The sequence below is a fragment of the Trematomus bernacchii genome, unplaced genomic scaffold (genome assembly GCF_902827165.1).
Source record: "Trematomus bernacchii unplaced genomic scaffold, fTreBer1.1, whole genome shotgun sequence".
Classification (NCBI taxonomy): Eukaryota; Metazoa; Chordata; class Actinopteri; order Perciformes; family Nototheniidae; genus Trematomus; species Trematomus bernacchii.
The window spans coordinates 444,704-467,188 of NW_022987604.1; the positions used below are offsets into that span (position 1 = coordinate 444,704).

Here is a 22,485-nt window from a genome sequence, read left to right on the forward strand (position 1 = left end):
TATAGCTGCAGCCCTAGTTAGTACAATAGTTTTCAGGATTTTTAACAGTGTTAGTTTTGAAGTTTTAAATAATGTAATCATGGATGACTGTGAGATGATCAAGAACATACATAGTGAGTGAGCAGTGAGGAATTGCTCTTTGTGTGTCTTGTAACATGCAGGCTGAAAGTAAGCACTAACCAGTTATCTTTTCAATGTCTGCAGGATGCTGCTGATGCACCTGTCAGTGTACAAGAGGAGTTGGCAGAGGAGGTGATGAAGATGTACCTGCTGCAGAACCAAGATGGGTCAGTCGATGAACCTACTGATGTAGGGATTGTGATTGAGAGCATCCCTGTCCTCAGAAGTCTTGGGAATCTTAGCAGAGCCGGCTGCTATCTGTTGGGACTAACCTATGCCTTGGATCTGAGATACCCCAAGAATCTCAAATATAGTTTTGAGGTATTCCAAAAACTACTGTTGGAGTTGGATCCTGGCAACCTTTCAACCAAGGTTCAGAGACTGAAAAATTGCCTGCATATGTAATTGCCGACTACTGTTCAGCAAGATGCTAAAAGGTACGAGTTGAGAGTTCCATTGATTGAATTGCATTTTGGACTGGTATTGTGTTAAAGTGTCACTGTTCTTGGTGCATTTCAGTCATATGCAGAGTTCAGTTCAGCCCGTTGCTCCCATAGCTCAATGGAAATGTTCACATGCTCATTGGCAAAAATATACCTGGTTGAAAGTTAAGCTAGATAAAATGCCTAAAAGTTTTAATGTTAAATAATCAAATTTGAGATTTCCATTGATGCTAAGATTTCTCTGCTGCAATTGGTTGCATTTTACCCGTGTTTAAAAGGACCGTTTAGTTATATGCAGAGCTCAATTCAGCTCATCGTTTTTATAGCTTGGCCATTGTTACCAGGGCTGCCCCTTCTTAGTCGATTAGTTGACTTTATTTGTGGTTTTGGTCGATGAAGATTTCTTTAGTCAATTAGTAATCTTTTAATGTATTTTTTTCATGGTGAATGACTTATTTGTGAGAAACTTATATCTATGAGTGGCCGTTAGGGACATTATTCAGAAATACCGTTCACATACACATGTGAAGCACTTTACTTTACTAACTTTACTTTACTAACTTTACTCAATTTTACTTACTTTACTAACTTTACTTCCGTTTCAACTGAAATCCCTCTCACACAACATACCGAAATCGCATTTCATGTGTATATGATAGCGTTTCATTTGTGTATAAGAAATTGTTTCATATGTGTGTGAGAGCGTTTCACATGTGTGTATGAGAGATTTTTACATATGTTTGTAAATGATTTTGGTTTCAGTTGTGTGTGTGTGAGAGTGCTTCACATGTGTATGTGAACGGTATTTCTGAATAATGTCCCTAACAGACCCTCATAGATATCTCTGGTAAACACAAGGATTTAAAGTTGTGTTTTTGTGTGATTCTTTGTGAAGAATATGTTGATTTAATCAATTAGTCATCACATTTTTATGAGTGTTAGTCGACTAAGAATGTATTTTGTCAAGAACAGCCCCTAATTGTTACAAATGTAATTTGCAAACTAAACCAGGTTGAGACTTAAAGGTGGGGTAGGTAATTTTGGAGAAACCAGCTCGAGTGCGCATTTGAAAATACACAACCGGAGAAAATCTGCCACTTCCTTACAGAGCCCCTTTGCTTATTGTGTTATGTTTATCATTTTGGTTTTATTAGATGTATTGAGTCAGGTAAAGCACTCCTGGAGTAAAGAGTTAAGTAAGTAAATGTAACACATATTTATATAATTAATAGTCCAGTTTTAATTAAATGTAGTTAAAAACATAGAGTAAATTTCACACATTTGTTTTGTTAAATAATAGTCTCCTTTTCAGTTACATCTACCTAGTATTTAAGTGATATCTACTAAAAAAAAATGGTGGTTTTGACTTAGGGTTACTATTGCATTGACTTAGGATTTTAATTATATTTACTCAATTGTATATGTTATGGTACTAAATGTAGTTATTTAGACCTACTTGATTTTTTTACTTGCATTTACTCAATTCATAAGGTACATTTAAATGATTTCACAGCTTTAAGATTTACTCAATATTTTTAAGTGTAAAAATGTTTCACCAATTAAATTGAGTACATCATCGTTTTAGTTTTTTGAGTGTAGGTCTGGTCTGTTTAATAAAGCAAATCTGCCACTTTTATATTGTAGAATTTGTTTTATTATTATTAAAGCAGTCTTTAATTGTTTGTCCTAAACATAGCCATATATGCTTTTGAAATGTAACATGTCTTTGAAAAAAGAACAGTATACAGTTTATATTGTGTATCACCTTTAGCATAAAATAAATAGATAGACGGACACTTTATCAATCCCAAATTGGGAAATTATTTTGTTACAGCAGCAGTGTGTTCAGGTATTAAAATATTTAAAGTTGGAATAAAGTATAAACTACACAACACAAGTGTAATGCACAGCAATCCATAAGATAAGTCCGATATTTTCATGAAAACTCCCCAGGAGGCACCAACACAAACGTGGCCGAGTGGACTCCGGAGTTTGCTCCATGAGTTGCACTGTATGATCTGTGGTGTAGTCTGTCACTCAAAAACTGAGTAGCCAATGGTCCCGCCCACCTGGGACGTTTGTGTCAGAATCGCAAACAAAAAATGAAGGAGTGCAAAGGAGAACAGCTGCAGCGAGAGCAAAAGTCTGATAATTGAGAAAGAAGCAAAGAGAACTGCAAACAAAAAGATATGTTAAAACAAAGAAAAAAAGACTTGTAGTTTACATGATTACACAAATGATTTGTTTGCAACTTATAGTTTTTTTTTTAAATTAAATGTATTTAGCTTGACTCAGTTTTTTCTCTTAAACTCTTAGTTTTGCTTGATTCTGAGGAAGTGTTGCTTTATCTTAATGGCACGAAACTAATCCCATAGTTCATAATGTTGTTTGCCGAGACCAAAATTAATGATCAAGCAGCATTTTAAAGTCTAAATATCCCTGCACATGTAGCAATGACATTTCTGCTGCTATCTTTGCAAAACGGGGGGGAGCCTCGCTGCGGGGAAACGGTGGACCTCTGTCGCCTGTCAGCGCAACTTCAATGATGTCGTTTCAAAACTTAAAAAAGGAAGGGCGGTGCCTGCCGCCAGCGAACCGAGCCGGCCGTTCTGTGATTATGTTTGTCGTCACTTCACAAGCGATGCGCGTTGCTGCTCCACAGTTAAACTACTTTCAACAAAGGACGTTCACAACAGTTGATTTGAGCACACAAAAACGGTGCCGGAGCATCAGCACTACAGCCCTTTATCCCCCCATACTTTGAAGGCCGGTCCGTGAAAATATTGTCGGTCCAGGCAGGAAATGAAAAAGTGCTGATTTTTTATCAAGTCTGTAAAAAATGTTTTTTGTGACATAGGCATACAGTATAACAGAGTAATAATAATGTATTAAAAACCCAGCAGAGCCTGGTTTTAATCAACACTCACCCTCCCTGTTGCTCCTGCTCTGTCGAAGTGTCAGTCTGGCTTCATCACTGTCACTGTGGCCCAATCCCAAACCACTCCCTCGACCCTACCCCTCCGTGGCGGAGTGAACTCCGTCTGTAGCCACACTCGCAGCTGAATGAGGCTCCCTCCTGTCAGATGGAGGGAGTAAATACTGCGGCAAGCTTTGGGACAAACTCCCCTCTCTCCGGCAGAAACAGGAAATGCCTTAACTGTATGTAACAACGGTTTCAAATCAGCATCTCTTTGACAAAAAATCTAAATTAAGAACTCAAATAAAACTCCAAACATCTTTCATTGTGTTACTTTTTTGTAAAGCTCTTTTAGTTTTAAACCTGATGTTTATAAGCTTCTTAGTTTTTGCAACAGTCTGTAAATATACACAACTTTATAATAAAATGCACACATTTACCTTTTTCTAGACTAAACACAGGTATGATCCTAAGTTAAAAAAATATGAGGTTATCATGAGGTTGTTAACATCGCAATTTATCAGTGGATGTTTGCTGGAACTACTTGTAAACAGCGTGTTTCCTGACGGACACACACAGCGTGACTCCGGTCAGGTAGAGACCAAGCCCCCAGGAAGTGCGCCGGACTCTGATGAAAATATTCGTGCTGGCCAAACGGCGGTACTACACTTCCTTTTGGTTGCCAGGCCCGGAAACACTTTTTCCCATTGACTTACATGGGGAAAGAGTGGTCTGTAAATCGTTGGATAATTTTTTTTAAACTAAATAAACTACCCAGTATGAACACTTGTATAGCCCTTATTAAAAACATTCGTTCCTCAAGTTGTAAAATGTGCTAATAACGTTATTCTGAGAGTTATTTCCCTCTGCATTATGAACGCGCATCTAACCCACGGGACCGCGCCGCCCGGCACGTTCATGTTACGTGTTCAGCACTACATGAGTTTATCTTTACCCATGGATGCACAATAAGAACGGACCCATATCGCCTTACTGCCAGCCCACGGAGCTGTAATAATGGATATATTGCACATGTTTGCTGTAATTCATCATTTGTAAAATATTATACTACATGGGCTGTATGATTACATCTTGTACCGTAAATGTTGTATTAAATAAAGTTAATATTACCGACGTAGATTAACGTCCCTGTAGCTTCTTATTGCACTAAGAAGCTTATTGCACTGTGTGTGTATGTGTGTATATATATATATATATATATATATATATATATATATATATATATATATATATATATATACAGTGCAATAATTATTTCATGCTAAATGAAGCTCTGTTGCTTGGATATCACTAGATCCTGTTACAGCGTAATATAAAAGTACATAACGATTGATGTGTAAATTAGCATAATTACTAGCTAACCGCTAGCTGCTAACTGCAGCCTCGTTAATATCAAATCTATCATAACAAACATTACCATGCTGTCATGAACGTGCGGTGCTGTTACGTGTACGCAAATTGACGTGCTTGATGTGAACGAGCATTTTGGGGGGCATGGTTAAAGTTGCGCATGCGCTATGAGCGCACATACGGGTACTTCTCAGGCATGCCGGGTAATCTGTGACGTTTCGCTCTCTCAAAAGTTGGGCCATTTTATCATCATGCGCGAATGAGCAACTCTCATAGGAATGAATGAGGCCCCGCCTCCCACGCTGTATCCAGTTCTTATTATACATCCATGGTAGAGACCGGTCTCAAGTCAGCACCGCTGCAGACTCGCTGTTTGAGGGCTTGATAGCCCACTCCCCCTCCACACCTCTCCACACTCGTTGGTTTGGAACAGCACTTAATGTGGCGGACCCTCCGCGCGAACGCGCAAACGGAGGGGTAGTGTGTAGGGGTAGGGTCAGTGGCGGCGCCAGGGTATGGCTGGGGTAGGCTACAGCCATACCAAGAAATGGCTTAGCCCCACCTTAGCCCCACCATGAAAAGTGATGCAAATTCAATTAAATAATAAGCTAAATGACAATGTTGAGAACACGGATTGCGAAAATATACGGGTCGTGTCCACAACACACAAACTGATCCTGCTGTAACAACAAGTGCACGTTACTGATGCAATATGGTTGAGACCAGCGACGTGCAGTCAGTGGAGGCAGGGGAGGCAGAGCCTCACCTGTCATACTCCAATGTAACGGAAAAACAATTAAAGAAAAACTAAATAATAATAATAATAAAATGTCTCCACTGATCTTGTGTAAATGTGATTTCTGTATGATTCCAATCGCATTTTATAGTCAAAATCAGCAAATTTGCCGAGCTCCGCTACGTGAGCGATGAGAAGTGAGGCAGGCACGAGCTCTGCCTCTCGTAAGCCCACAGTAACTTGCTGGAGCGCGGGCACTAATTTAGCGCGGCCACTTATTTTGTGAGCGCGCTCAAGCCATTTACTGTGGGCTGGGGGAGGCACAGATGAGATCTGCCTCACTTCAGAATGCGTCACCCCACAGAAACTGGCTGGAAAGCGAACCCTAAGCGCATGCCTGTTCCCATCTCACTGTAGGTCACCAATGTAATGTTTGTAGATCCCTTTATTACTTTTATCCTCACCATCCATAGTCTCTAAATAACTTATTTCACGTATATATGATATTTAGGCTCGCTACACATATACAACGGCAATGAAAAACTCACAAGGGGAGGCAGCCATAACCTCTGCCGCACTGAAGGGGGCGCACGTGAGCCCACAGGTTCTTGTTGCTACTGTTATTCTACCGCAAACAACAAACTCGACTTTTGAAACTACAGGAAGATAAGGACGACTTTTACAAAACAGTAATAGAGATTGTTGTCCAGAAGGATAGCATGGACTTCTATTCATCTTCAAGTCAAGGTAAGACCACAACTGTAATGAAAATGGGATCTTACTTAGAAAGAACAATCCAATATTTAGATTTTGGGTATCCTTTTGTTGATCGGTCTGTTTAAAATTAATCATAGCATCAGACTAAAAAAGCTTTTGAAAATAACAGAATATTTCGATTAAGGTCAAAATAGGCTATAATATTTGTAAATCTGACTCTGAAAGAGTCAGTGCCTCACCAGCCATGAACCTCACCGCACGTCACTGGTTGAGACCATTCGGGCTTATAGAAGAGGGGTGCAAGGAATAGTCTAAGGCCCCGGCTCCACGAGGACGGAAACTGGTTGAATCCGCATATTTCTCATGCGTATAGCCCTCTAAGCTCCACGACGCCGTAAGGGAAACGTAGAAACAGACCCCGCAAACGACAACGGGTCCAAAGGTGGATAGATCTGGGAACTGAGCGCTCTGGGGGGTCCAACGGGGCCGTGGAGTCGCCTATACGGTCATTCGTTTTCATAGCCCCGCCTCTCCCTGCCTCTCCCCCGCGGGGTTGCTATCGTGCTCCAGTCGCTACTGACCATGCTACAGTTCTTTGTGCAACATCTACAGGAGCTCCTCCTTGAATTCAGATTATGTATCTTTATCTCGATATGGACATAAACGCGAGTGAAGTCTAATCTGACAGGACGGAGACACGCAGCTCCTGCCGCTGTGATGCAGCGGGAGCAAAACACACACTTCAAGTCAGATCATCACCCTTAGCTATTTTAATTACCTCTCAAACTAAACTAGTTATAAATATGTTCATTTTTACTGTCGGGTCACTCATTACAGGATCAGCTGCTGCATAAGACAGACACTGACGCTGTCAGAAGAGAGGAAAAAGAGATGTATTTGATGATTATATATCATTATATCGTCGTTATTCATTTGTTTTAAAGCTCAATAAATAACAATGAAGACCTTTGACCGGCACTTTTATAATTTCGTCCGGAAGATTTAAACTTTAACACACGCTGACCGGCGAAAAACTCTGCCCGGTTCTGTCGGCCCCCACCGCGGAGAATACACAGAAGTGCAGCCATGACAACCATTCTTCTTCGCTGCTTTTGTGGAGGAAGTTGCTGCTTTTGTGGAGGAAGTTACAGCGCCACGTACAGGTTCGGCATATGTACTGCAGCTTTTCCAGCGTTTGGATGTAAACGGAGCCGTCTCGTGGAGCTTGACACAATCCGGTGTATATTGCGTGGGGACGGAAGTTTTTTTGCGGTTGCATTTGCGTTACTCTGATGCGTTTTGCCGTATTTGTCCTCGTGGAGCCGGGGCCTAAGTAGTGGGGGAGTTTTATACACTAAAGGTGTGGAAATTCTCTGGCGTTATAATATCAGCGCGGCCGCGGTCAGATCAAAATGCCTCCGAATGCAATTTGAATAGACCTACAGCCAATCAGAGCAACGAAACGTTGTCTGCGTCATGCCTTACTGATTGAGATCAGTCGAAACCGCCATTCAGTATCCCTATTGGATCTTCAACGTGTACTATCATACGTCCGTTCACAGTGATCCCTTTTATTTACTATAAGACAAATGTGCCGTTTTATTTCATACAGTTCCATTTGATTGAGAAAGGGAAATAATCTAAACCTCACGTGTGGCATTTCACTGTTTCACGGGGGGCGATATAGCGTGTGTGTAATTCAATTGCAAATACTGACTTGAGCACCACCAGTGTATGGGTTAGCCCTACCATAGATTACCCAACAAAAATACTCTGGCGCCGCCACTGGGTAGGGTGTAGGGGGCGGTTTGGGATTGGGCCGTAGTGACAATCACTTCCACTTCCCTCTCTGCAGCTCCTCCCTCTGTTTATCAGCAGAGGTGAAGTACACAGATCTTGAGTAAAAGGAGAAGTACTCAGATCTTGTACTTGAGTAAAAGGAGAAGTACTCAGTTATTGTATTTGAGTAAAAGTAGAAGTACTCAGGTCTTGTACTTGAGTAAAAGGAGGAGTACTCAGGTCTTGTATTTGAGTAAAAGCAGAAGTACTCAGATCTTGTACTTGAGTAAAATCAGAAGAACCAGTCCCAGAGTGTAGGAATAATCTGTTACAGTAAAAGTCCAACATTTCAGAATAATACACCATTTACTTCTAACTTGTAGTGGAGTAAAAGTACAAATGCAGGACTTTTACTTCTAACAGAGTATTTCTACACCGTGGTACTTCTACTTTTACTCAATTACAAGATCTGAGCACTTCTACTTTAACTCAAGTACAAGATATGAGTACTTCTTCCACCTCTGATTGGCTGAAATAATCGTCTTTACAATTCCCTGCTATGTCAGCTATTCTCATGTTTTATTTTGAAAAACTTCTCCCGGAAGTAGTATGGAACCTGTCACTCGTGCATTAGCTGAGAAGGGTCCAGCTCATGGATGTATAGAGTGGCGAAGTCCCTCCCCTTCCGGTGGACCTCCATGGGACCTTATTTTGGAAAAATTATGTATTGAAGTCAATGGAGAGAGAAAGATTATCTTTCGATCCCGTTTGAATTGTGCCACGAATTACACATATGATGTTTGTCAATTCAAAAGATAATTTTGCAAGTCAAAAAAAAAAAAATGTCGTAAAACTGTGAAGTAACACATTTGTTTGTGTGAAACGCTCAATGAACTACATCTCTGGTCAACAACACACGTCACCAAGATGGCCGTCACTACTGTCTTGTCAACAAAACGATTGACTACCCTCACTATCACCACAATGAAACACATCCTGAAGAATGTCATGCAAAGCTGCCTGCCTGCCTTCCTTTGATTCTCTCTGAACTGCCTGGTCGTTTTAATGTTTAATGTCAACCATTTGTGCAGATAGCATGAAGTAGAGAAGATCGCCGATGCTAACATTAGCGTTAGCATTTCTCCCCCGGGCTTAAATGGTGTATTATAGAATGATCACACCGGTGACAGTACTATTCAAAGGGTTCACAAAATATGACTACTACTCTTACTGTTTAACATTTTGGGTTACTTAATGTTACTTCATGTTAAGGCTAATACAAATGACAAGGCTGTAATGCTAACTAACGTGCTAGCTACTAGCTAGGTAGCTAACTTGATCAAGCCACTCCTGGTCCTTTCATCAGACGGGAAGCAAAAGAACGAGCAAGACCCATTGCTGGTATAATAACAACCTGGTACTAAGCACACAGGCATCTTGTTAAAGTTATCTTATCTTAGCCAGCGCCATATAGATAGATTATATCTATATGGCGCTGATCTTAGGTATCTGAATGGTGGAGGAAAACAATTGTGACATCACTTACGCGACTCTGGGATTTGTAGTCTTTCTAGTTACGTATTTTTCATAGTCTTATATTTCAACAGTTTTACGACAAACTGTGACTTTTTTGACATGGAAATAATTTTTTAAGATTGACAAACATCATATGTGTAATTCATGGCACAATTCAAACGGGATCGAAAGATAAGTTTTCTCTCTCCATTGACTTCAATACATTATTTTTCCGAAATAAGGTCCCATGGGGCGGAAGTAGATGGGCGTGACTTCGCCACTCTATAATAAGAGGTCCAGCTGCGGCCGCGGCAAGTACACGACACTACACGACACGCCCCCTACACGACACGCCCACCTGACACGACACTACGGTGGCTGAGAGACATTACCGTACATGGCAGATTAAAAGTGAATTGACGACACTACACGACACGCCCCCTACACGACACGCCCACCTGACACGACACTACGGTGGCTGAGAGACATTACCGTACATGGCAGATTAAAAGCGAATTGACGACACTACACGACACGCCCCCTACACGACACGCCCACCTGACACGACACTACGGTGGCTGAGAGATCGTACATGGCAGATTAAAAACGAATTGCAAATGTTATTGTAGCATTTTAAGCAACTATTAGGCAAACAAATTAATAACCTAGTCTATCCGTTTGAGACACAACAGTATAACTTTCAACCCAAATCATTTTGTCAACAAACGGTGGTTTAGTAAACTTTTTTTTAATATATAAAATAGGTATTAATGAGATAATCTATTAATTATGTTTGTCTAACTGCTACACATGTATTTATACATAAATGTAGATATTTGTGAACATCTAAATATAGTTGTTAAAGGTTTTAAGATATACATAATCACATCATGGGGTCATTAAGGACCAAATTAGGAGGGCCAGTCAGGCCACTAATGAGCTCAATCATTCACATGTATTATTATTACTTTATAAATGAAAAGTACTAGGGGTCTATTACAAAACCTTTGAAGGAATCGTCATGCATTCTGAATGTTTCTGTACTTTAAAAACATCATGGCTCAAGATCCTGTTCTTGTTCAAGATTATTCATACTCATTTGTGAATTTAACATCCATATTCACTCAAAACTGAAACACCAACATTTTTTTTGAAAGCATTGCAGGCCTAAAGCTCCACGTCAGTGACCTATATTTTAATTTCTTCCATCAAACTTTAAAAATGGCAAACAGCATGTTTTTAAAGATTTAATCTTTTAAGAAACAAAATATCAAATTTGAACAGAAGGGTTTAAAAACACGTTTTTAATGCAAATAAACTTGAAACATAAACCTATTTGTCATTTCAAAATTCACTTGTATTGTCTGCGTGAAAGGCACAGTAGGCTATGAGCGAATACATATCAACATTAAAAAAATGACAAAGTCGTACAATATATACCATGTGCTACTGTCTAGGATTAAGTATGATGAGACTTTTTTTAAGGAGGGACCCCAGAGCCAAGGGCAGGCCGAGCAGACCGCCTTCTCCCGCCGCAGGCTTCCCCGGTGATGGGCTCCGCCTCCGTGTAACAAGTCCCCTCAGTCTGTGCGGGGAGCTGCACCACGGTGATGCTGCTGTCATCGCTCGCCTCTCCTCCGGTGGGTATGAGGTGTGATTTATGCCAAAGAACGAACTCACTGAGCAGACAATCGTGCCGATCGTCGCCTACCATGCCGTGAACTATGCCGCGAGAGAAGTAACGTGACACTCTCGTCGCCACCCCTCTCGTCTGAGAAGCTACGTGACGTCTGCGTCTGAAGTTACTTTACTTTGGTAGTTATCACCAAATAACCCAGTAATGTTACAGCTACGTTGCTGTTCAAGCTAGACTCTATTTCAATATAGTTTTGGTATTAAAATAATGTTACACCTCTTGTATGCCCTGAATGCAAAAACAACCACAGACAAGAATATATCTTTTTAATTATCAAAATGATAACAAAGGCTGAAAAAAACAGGAGAAGCCTGTCTTCCCTTGGTCTCCAGGAGAAAACGCCACTGTATATCACCAAGTTTTCATATAGTTTTGTGTGTGAAATAGATCGCTGCAGTGAACACGACTTTATGTATTTGTTTATGGTTTATTTGATTTGGAGGGATGCAGTATACATAGAAGTTCAGAGAAGAGGCAACCCCTATATATTGTTTATTTTATTTCATTTCATTTTGGCACCATGGCAGAGGCAAATATAGAGTTAATGTGCGGAGATTATAATGTCCCGTTTACTAAAATATGTATTGTTTTATGATGTTTAGTTGACAAAATAGTCACTGTGCTACATTTTGCTGCACTCAAGCATACATCTGAAGACAAGAGTTGTGTCCCCCTTTGGCCACAAGGGGGAGTATATATATATATTGTATATATATATTTTGTATAGATGTTGCAACTATACAGAGCTTTGGCAATACTATATGTAACTGAGGTCATGCTAATAAAGCTATTGAATTTAATTGAGTATACCTTTAAGTGAGCTGTCAGGAGGAAACAAAGGTTCGCCAACACATTGCACTTTAATGCTGAGAAAGGCTGTACAAAGACGTGAAACGATGTGCTGAATGTCTGTGTATTTTTGAAGAATGCCAAGTAAAGGAAGAAAGTAATAACTCGCACTGAGTCTTAATACATTACTTTATTTCTATTATATAGAAACACTATCCAATGATTTATTATGTTTGTGTTACACACACACCATTACTGAATTAATTCTAAAACCAAGAATAACCTACATACAACAATAAGGAGCCCTGGCTCAAGGACGGACAAAACAAGGACACCACACATAATTATTTTCTAATTACAGTATATTTATTTAAAGAGAGTAACTCAATTGTGATATCAGTTAATCAGTAATGTGTGGTAGTGTGATGTGTCAGCAGGGCCGGATAGGTCAGGCCGGGAATTATACACCCAGCCAGGCCACTACCAGTTTTGTTTGGGGGCGTTTTGCCGGATGTACATGTATCATCAATATTTACAACGTTGCTGCCCGTAGTGATAGCCCTACAGTTTGAATCTACTACTTAAATAGAAACATATGCATAGAATATTGTTAAAAAAAAGGTGTGCATATGTATTTGGGAACCTTTCCATGTGAACATGTTTTATTTGGGGGTGGACCTCAAATGGATTAAACTCTGATCAATAACTATAGTAACTTATTGAGAGAACATGAACATAGCTTGCTTATACTGTTGTCATTACATTTCCTTTGTTTTGTTCAGTGTTTTCATAGACATAGCCTATTGAAACAGTTTCCTCTGTACCTGCCAGTTCTGTCCACTGAGCTCTGCCTGCATCTCTCCCTCAGGGTCATCACCATCAGCATCATCTGATAGTGGAACTGAATAAGGAGAATAGGTAATCATTACATTAACAACTATTTATGAAATAACATTATTCAAGAACATACATTATGCAACACTTATTTATCACTTAGTTGACCCTGTATTTGCATGGCCTAATACCATAATGATTGTCTCCCCTTTAGACAACATAACCATCTCAAGTTATTCACTCACAGTATGAGGGTTTGTAGCCCCACAGTTAGCTGCAGTCTAACGGTTATATTACATATATTTGCCTTGAGTAACATTAAGGACATGTTTGGGTTTTGTGTAGCCTTATAGTCTCCAGTCACACAGGGCCTGCCACTAACTTAGCATTGGACTGAGAAACTGTTTTGTTGACAGTCGATGTGCACATCAGGCTACAATATAGAAAGAAATGTAGCTCATAATGTTCGCTCACTTACTTTCTGCTTCGTCATTCTATACCATAGAATAAATCAGTGATTTTAGCACATTTCGCTGCCTTTTTTTGCAGGATGGGGGTCCATCCTTCCACAATAATTAACCTTGCCGTCAGTTTCAGTCGGTCCAGTCCACACTAATGTAAACAGCAGCGCGCTGGTCTCGTGAGAAACGGAGAGTGGAACAACCAATCACATCTTCATTATTCTCCTGAAATTTAAATGTGCCCATTCGCTAGTCTGACACATAGACTGTATATATAAAGGTCTGGTCTGACAGGTGCGTGGTTCTCACTGCGCTTCATACCGGTGCAACTTTGAACACCTTCAATATATGCCGCATTAATTGATTTGGCCTGCAGTCACCGCATCTGGGCTGAATTAAAACACGTATTATTTTAGTCCTGTGTGTTTATTAGAGGCCATGTCAGCAGGCCACATCACATCATGCCAGCGTTGCGTTCACAAGACATACAAGCCACAAACTGGCAATCGAAACATGCTACAACCTGAGGGACAGTGAATGAGACACACAGACACAGACACACCCACACACACCTTGAGGGAGGGAGGGACAGCTGATCGCCGTGCAGCGATCAGCTGTTCCCGAGCAGAGAGAGAGAGAGCTGCTAGACACAACTCTTATTAATCCCCGTACCGGACAATTGTTATTTGTTCCAATCGGAACCGGATTTCGGTTCCCGATCCTCATCACATCCCCAGCCACAGCCGTGGTCTTAACCGGTCTTGACATAAAATCTCGAGTCCTATAGGTCCGATACAGAGACAATACGAACCAAATGCAGTCGATTCCGAGACCAATACCGTTAAAAAGTGGTCTGGAGACCGGTCTCGAGTACAACACCAGCAAATATTCTCATACTAATGATTATTAATTATTATTCCCCTCTCTTCTGATACCAATACTGTGCCGATGAGAAAGTGTAGGCTACCTGTAACACTCTCCAAACTAGGAGCAGAATAATTCGAAAAATATAATATAGGATAATTCTATACAATGCTAACGGAGGCGAGACGTACGTTATTCACGCGCTTATCCACACGTACGTTATTCACGCGCATATCCACACGTACGTTATCAACACGCATATCTAAGATAGCACTTTCTAAGCTACGCCGCCGCCACGTGAGCTCGTACTTTGAGCGCACCTATGATACGTCGCCGTGACGTCTGACGTCTGACAACGTCGTGACGTCGCCTGTATTGTACGTCAACCCATTCAAAATTGATGGAGGCGTTGGCGCACATTGACACGTCAGTTCTCCGCTCAGTGAGCTTAGTTATCTGTTCTTTGGCACAAATCACACCTCATACAGTGGTGCCCTCGGCTCCCTCCGCCGCCACACTGCCCAGCACACTGGAGATCACTAATGTCTCTCAGCCACCGTAGTGTCGTGCCAGGTGGGCGTGTCGTGTAGGGGGCGTGTCGTGTAGTGTCGTGTACTTGCTGTGGCCGCAGCTAGACCATATTGCATTAGCTGACAGAAGAGCCTCCCTGCTCCCGAGAAGAAGAACAACAAAGTCCCACCATGGCTGTTTTGTGGATTAAATTGTGACAACTACCGACAAGATGATGAACGACACCATAGAGGAACCGGAGAAGGACACCGGTTTTGGTTAACCGAAAAAAGAAACATTCATGTGTACAGTGTTACAAATGTATTGAACATGTACAAACGGGTTTCCCATTAATGTACCGGGTGCTACAGTGGAACACGCACATACACAGTGTACCCGCGACTCACAATGAAGGCTCGATAATCAGCTCACAGCATATAAAATGGCATATAGGTGTAAGCAGAGGTAAAGTGCTATTTTATAAGTGGGGGGGGGGGGGGGGTCCTCACCTCCTAGGGGGGTCCGGGGGCATGCTCCCGGGAAGATTTTTAAATATTGAAGTTAAATGCATCAACCTGCTGCATTTTGAGAGCAAAATGAATTCATGGATACCTCTCTCAACACCCATATGAAACAGAACTGTAAACAGATTTTCTTTTTCTTTATGGATATTTTACAAATCACTCCCCTTTAAACTGTATTCTTGTTTTACTGTCATAAAGTATATCATAACTGTTTTTCATTTATTCTCGTAAATGGTGACCAAACCGTTTGAGACCCACTGAGATAACTAGACTAAAGTGAACTATCTAAACAGAGAGTCCCTTACCTCACTGAGCTGTAGTTATCTCTCTCAGTCTGACAGGAAAGAAGATTTACATTATAAATATTCCCCAAAATTATTCAAAAGCAGATTCTTCAAAACTCTCTGCTGTAGTATGACCACCAGGAGACTATTGATGTGTGTAGTGAGTTTGGTAGTAATAAGCTGTATAATAGTGATTGAATATTATTGTATTCTCTTTTTTCGGAGTTGCACTTTGCAGACGGTCCCTGAGCACTCCAGCTCGGAGGACGGCGTGTATTGGCTTTTTTTGATCAAAATAGGATGTAGTTCGTTGTCAACCTTACCACGGTACTTAGGAGACGTCATTTGTGTCTAAATAACGTTTTGTTCACGAGTTATTGATCCGTGAAATCAGAATCTCCCAATATCGTTCCAACTTTACTGAACTAAGCCAGAAGACCGTCTCATTTCGTAGACCGCTCGGTTTGCTGTTCCTTCACTTTATTTTTATATACATTTATTTTGGACGAAAACTTAGCATGAGGAAAAGCAAGTGTGGCGTGAGTGCGTGAGATATGGGTTAATTGCGTGACTCTCATGCTCAATGCGTGAGTGTTGGCAGCCCTGCTGCTAAAGATAGCCCGGCTAACGCTAGCTTGTAAATAGAAACTGGGAGGCTAGTTGAAGACGGTTTTTATGAATGGGCGTAGTGGCCAAACGGGGGTACTACAACTTCAAGGATGTCACTGGTATAAAAACAGCTTTATTCCAGCAGCAAATTGAAGTATAATAATTAATAAAGAACAATTAATAATAAAATCTTGGCAAGTTATGTGGAACAACAACTCAAAGGCTAGAGTTTATAAGAAAAGTAAGACTGCGCATGCGCTATGGGCCCACGTCCGGGTATTTTCTGAACCTACAGTCGCTCTATTTTTGGCTTCAAGCGCCACCGAGCAACTCTCATAGGAATGAACGCCTCTCTCTTTTTATTCATCCATAGGCTAGCTGCTAGCTGATTTGCTTAGCATGGGATTTTGACAGTTGTTTATATTAGTCGTGTTTACAAAATGAAGTGTTTCTCTTTTTCGTAAAACAATGCTAAGATTGAGTTTGATTGACATTAAGTGACATTATATAGTTGGCCCGTAAACACCTACAGTGTTATACTTTCTTATTCCATAAACAGAACTGCTGGGGACATCTGGAGGAGTTTTCACTTTTTTAGAGACAGTTATAGAGTAACTTTTGTAGGAGTGGAAGAACTACTTAGATATCTAACTTAAGTAAAAGTAGCTTAATAGAAAACATACTATGTTACAAGTAAAAGTCGTGCATTCAAAAAGTATTGCCTCAAAACTAAGTACTGAAAGTACTTATTGTGTGTAATGTCCCATTTAAAAGTTATATACATATGAATGTGTTTATCATGCAGCTTGTACAGGTAGAGCTCATTGTAATGCCTTTATATGCTGTTATTGGATATCTTAACCTTTAATTGTATATCTTAGTTTATGTATAGTTTGGTATGAGCTAATAATCTGAATCTGTAAAGTATCTAGAAACTCATTTTGTTAAACAAATGTAGTAAAAAGCACAATATTGGCTTCCAAATTGAAGTATAACTCATATAAAGTACAAGTACCTGAGTTAATGCATTTTAAAATCATTACACATAGCTAAAGTACACTTTAAAATGTAAATACTGTTCCAAGTAAAACGCCTATTCAAAAGTTACTTAACTACCCATTGATTCTCATCAAAATACCTAAAGTACCAAACAAAGTACTTATTTTGCACAAAGGCCTTTTCCAAAATACTGTTTACTTTAACAAATTGGATTTTTATTTGTTTAAGCATTAGTTATGGCAGCTGGTAAAAGAAGAGCTATTTTAAAACGATGTATACAGTGTTTGTTAGAGCCGTGTTTACTTTAAGGTCATTATGGTTTGAATGTTTGGCTTATTAATATAAGGCTTTAGATTCAAATAACTATTTATCTTTCGTGAATTACACTAGGGTTTAAAAGATGAACCTTTAGATGATTAATACGTTGATTGAAGTCTCTCTTTTTGCTGTGAAATGTGCGCTATCAAGGAGGATTAGACGGGGATCGTCTCATCACATTATATCATGTAGAATTGTCAGAGAGAAACCATGATATATTAATAGAACAATAATGTCATTGTTAGCTAATGAATGTTTCCATGCTGAACAACGGCAACATGACAAACGTTTTCATTGGTCCCTCTTCTTTAGAGAAGACCAGGAAATGATGGATATACGGATCGTGTTCAAATCAATAGGCACGCAATGACTCTAATATTTGTGTCTCTTGTATTATTTAAAAACATTGTAAATGAACCTCTGTATGTCATGTTTTCAGCTCCATTGGCCTCCAGATGTTACTCTCCCACGGCCGGGTGGAGACGGACGAGGAGTTTGACGCCGGCTGGGTGACGTACTTCAGCAAACCTGACATCGATGCCTGGGAGCTGAGGAAAGGTACCTTTGTGCTTTTTAAATATCTTCTGATGATGTGTCCTCGCTCTGTTGTTAATAGTGTGGTTCATGTTATGGTTATAGTTGGGGTTTCATTCATTGGGGTGTGGACAAAAGAATACATTCTGTCAAAAGTTAGACCTATTTTCAGTCAATCTGGTCAAGTGTTCTGGTTGTTATAAGCCCCAATGTTTCTAGGAGTTGGGTTTTATTCCCACTTTTAACAAAACTGTGTGTATTGTTTGGATAAAATGGTGCAATATAATGGTTGCTCTTCTTCTTATTGCTTATTCTAAATATAGTACAGGCAAGAGATGCAAATAAAGGACACAGCAGGACATTTAGATGAGAACACCAGGTCAAGCTAAATAAAATATATGAATAATATTAAATAAATAACCCAAAACAAAACTAAAAGGATCCCTAACGCACCACACTCTGAACTACACACAGATATAATCAAAGTTACTGAGGGTACCTGAACGCACCACACTCTGAACTACACACACATATAATCAGAGTTACTGAGGGTCTCTGAACGCACCACACTCTGAACTACACACACACACAGCTGGGTTACTGAGGGTCCCTGAACGCGCCACACTCTGAACTACACACAGATATACTCAAAGTGACTGAGGGTCCCTGAATGCACCACACTCTGAACTACACACACATATAGTCAAAGTTACTGAGGGTACCTGAACGCACCACACTCTGAACTACACACACACACAGCTGGGTTACTGAGGGTCCCTGAACGCGCCACACTCTGAACTACACGCAGATATACTCAAAGTGACTGAGGGTCCCTGAACGCACCACACTCTGAACTACACACACATATAGTCAAAGTTACTGAGTGTCCCTGAACGCACCACACTCTGAACTACACACAGATATATTCAAAGTTACTGAGGGTCCCTGAACGCACCACACTCTGAAAAAGGATCCCTTCAACATTTTTAAATAACTAGGTTGACGGTCCAATACACTCAAGAACCAAAGACACACACATACGATATGCATATTATATTTATTGTCCCCATTTCATGTTTTGTAATGGCTTGTGGCAATATTATGAATGGTGTCATTATGCTGCTGTCAAATCCTAGTCTCAGTACGATACCAGTCACCTCTGTGGAAACATTGGTACAACTGCCTTTTTCATTTATATTGAAGTGTATGTCTTTTAAAAATTGATCTTGAGTCTCTTCAATAAAAGCTGACGAATATCTTCTCCACAAGAAATTGTCTTAAAGTATTTTTCATGAACCTTAAATTCAGACGACTCTTGCTAATGATTGCTAATTCTTTGAAGTAATACATTTGTTTTTGTAATGAATGTAACCCTGAAGGCATGAACACCCTGATCGGGTACGACCTGGTGCCCGAGGCTAAGATCGTGGACTCGGCGCTCAGAGCGTGCCGGAGACTGAACGACATGGCCAGCGCCATCCGTATCCTGGAGGCCGCTAAGGTGAGATCACTCATCGAATTGTGGAAGAAATGAGGCCCTATGTCTCTTCCTAACCACTCTTACTTAATGTCCATGAGAATGTTCAAGATTCAAGGCTTTTATTGTCATGTGTACATAGCTACAGTTTAGATATGTCAATGGAAATCTGAGGCTCCTCCAACAGTGAAACACAGTAAAACAGATAAAATAGTGCAAAGGCAAGTTTATTTATATAGCACCATTCAACACAAGGGAATACAAAGTGCTTTACAAACATGAAAGGACATTAAGAGCATTAAACACATTAGAAACATTAAAAATATATTAAAACATGAATAACACAGGTACATGAATAAAAGGTAAGATGTGAATAGTTCAATTAAAAGCAGCGGCAAAAAGAAAAGTCTTCAGCCTGGATTCAAAAGTAGTAAAGAGTGCAAGTAAATACAAATACAATAGAATATAATAGAACTAGTGCAAGAATAGTCTATAAGATGCAAACAGATGAATGTTCTGGATGTTCTTTCCAAAGCTCAGGTGTTCAACAGTCTGATGGCCTGTGGGATGAAACTGTTCTGGTATAATAACATAATGATCTGGGATTAAAGGAAGTAGTGAAGGAGAATTCATCAGGACACTGGGAGACGTTATGATGAGACGGAGGGTGTTTTGGATGTGCCTCTGTTGTGGGAAAACTACAAAGCGACGAAAAGCACATCTAGATACTTGAGTCTGTGCATAGCATGTTGTTTCTTGAGGGTTTCATAAATGTGTAAAGCTAATTGGTTGCATGAAAGCCATTTAGTATCATTGTATATAACGGCTTTGAATAAATAATACTCTATGGAATATATATATACATAAACACTTATCTTTTGTAAAGGATGGTCCAGTGTTTCCTTAAGGAGGCAACAAGGGAAGCAAGGTGCCCACTGAGAGACTTCTAGGTCAATTCACTCTGTTAGGAACATTTCTGAGTAAAAGATGAATAAAATAGTGCGAGAGAATGATTTGAGATGTGCAAGTAAATACAAATAGAATAGAAATAGTGCAAGAAGAGTCTATATACAAGTACATGGAATCTGATATATTAGATAAATAATTAGCAAGATGCAAACAGGTGAATGTTTATGGATGTTCTTTAAAAAGTGCAGGTGTTTAATAATCTCATGGTGCAATATAATGGATTGAAGTAGAGAACAATATTATCACCGTAGTATTCCCATGTGTTGTGTATGGAAAGACTTGTTGTTTATTTGATTACTAGATGCTAATTGTTGTTTAAACCAATCCTAAAGGAGGGCTTCAGTCCATATGTATTGCTGATCGCTGTAAGTAGTGTACGCTGTGTTCTCCATAACAACATCCTCTTCATTTGTTATTTCCTCTGTGTCTTTCAGGACAAAGCCGGCCCCCACAAAGAGATCGACCCGTACCTGATCCAGGAGCTGTAGCCCACGCTGTCAGAGCTCAGCATCTCCACTCCAGAACAGCTCGGCATGGACAAGTTATAGACCCTCCAGGTGACGATGCTCTCATTACAACATGTGTTTTTAGCACATCTCTGCACACGTGTCTCAGGGACAGTTTCACCCCAGAAATGACTCTACATCAGGGGTCTCCAAACCTCAGCAGATAAAGAAAGTATAATGGAATACGGCCCACAAATGAAACTTGTGCTCGTCTTATATTGTACTTCTTAAATACATATGTACAAATATATTACACAGTAGTATTCATGTGTTAATGAGACCACTTTTCTAATAAAGCTGGAAACATTTTCTAACAAATCTTAGTTGATAAGAAAAAGCCCAATGACTTATTTCCATAACAAGCTTGAAACACACCGTTCCTATTCCTCCTTATTTTAATCAATCTGAAGCTTCTGTTTTAAGGGATGAGCTGCCAACACTCACGAGCATCATTTACCTACATTTGATTGGTTTTGCTAACTTATAAATGAACTTATGAGGCAATGAACCTCTACTGAGGGGCCCAGCCCTTCGTATATTTTTCTGTATGTGGCCCTCAGTGAAAAAAGTTTGGCCACCCCCTGCTCTATTTACTAATTACTCTTCTTTGTAACTCACTTTTAAATCGGTTTTCAATCAATGTGTTTGGAGTCAGTTCTATCTCACACAGGCTCCGCCCTCTACTGGACTCTATGCGTACTACTCTTCATCAATGACACGCGAGTGTTCTCACACTGAATTTACATAAATGTAGCTGGCCAATCAGGGCGAGCCTACCCAAATGCGCGCGCAGGCCTCACAGTATATAAGGCAGCTACACCTCCGACTGTCATCCTTTTCTCTTCAGAGACACACCTGACCAGAGAAACATGTAGAAGTATCTTACCTCTCCAAGAGCAAGCAAATGGAGTCGCGGCCCACACTCCACAGTGACTCGTTTGCGGAGTTTCACGGTGAAATTGACATCGTAATTTCGACGGTTTTGGGCGCGAGTTTAAGGATACGATGATACGCCTCACTTTATATTTAAAAAGGAGAGTATCGAAAACCGGATCTGATTTTATATGTATACCGTACTAGCCGCCAGTAACCGGTATTTCGGTAATTAGGTTATTTTGTATTTAAATGTATATTTTGTACCTCTTTTTGCAACTTATGGTCTGAAGTTGTTTATGTTTGCACCACAATACACCAGAGCTAATCCCTCTGTGTGTACCTGGTGATAAACTTGATTCTGAATTCAGGAAGTTAATGTGTGTTAAAATGTGCAGCAGCTCATGAATGATATTGCTTTTGACTTCCTCTCATCTGAACATGTCTCCTTCTCCTCTCTCCTCAGGTCCTTGGATGTATAACGAGATGACGATGAGCTCTTCTGATTCCCCACTTTAAATATGTCTATATATTGTTGATCAAATCCATGCTTTCCTGTTGTGTACAAAATGGTGGACCTAATAATAAAGAAACCAATAATTTAAGAACGTGTGTTGTTCTTTTAGTTTTGTATATAAAT

The 22,485-nt window shown here is 40.1% G+C and overlaps 1 protein-coding gene across 1 annotated transcript; it reads left to right on the forward strand.

The window, feature by feature from the left end:
* Nucleotides 1-11,063: 11,063 nt before the first annotated feature.
* LOC117482644 (cytochrome c oxidase subunit 5A, mitochondrial-like) lies at nt 11,064-22,450 on the forward strand. The gene is made up of 5 exons (XM_034130818.1): nt 11,064-11,242; nt 17,926-18,044; nt 19,400-19,521; nt 20,901-21,023; nt 22,312-22,450. The coding sequence occupies exons 1-4, from the start codon at nt 11,064-11,066 to the stop codon at nt 20,952-20,954; spliced, it is 474 nt and encodes a 157-aa protein (XP_033986709.1). The 3' UTR covers nt 20,955-21,023; nt 22,312-22,450.
* Nucleotides 22,451-22,485: the final 35 nt, after the last annotated feature.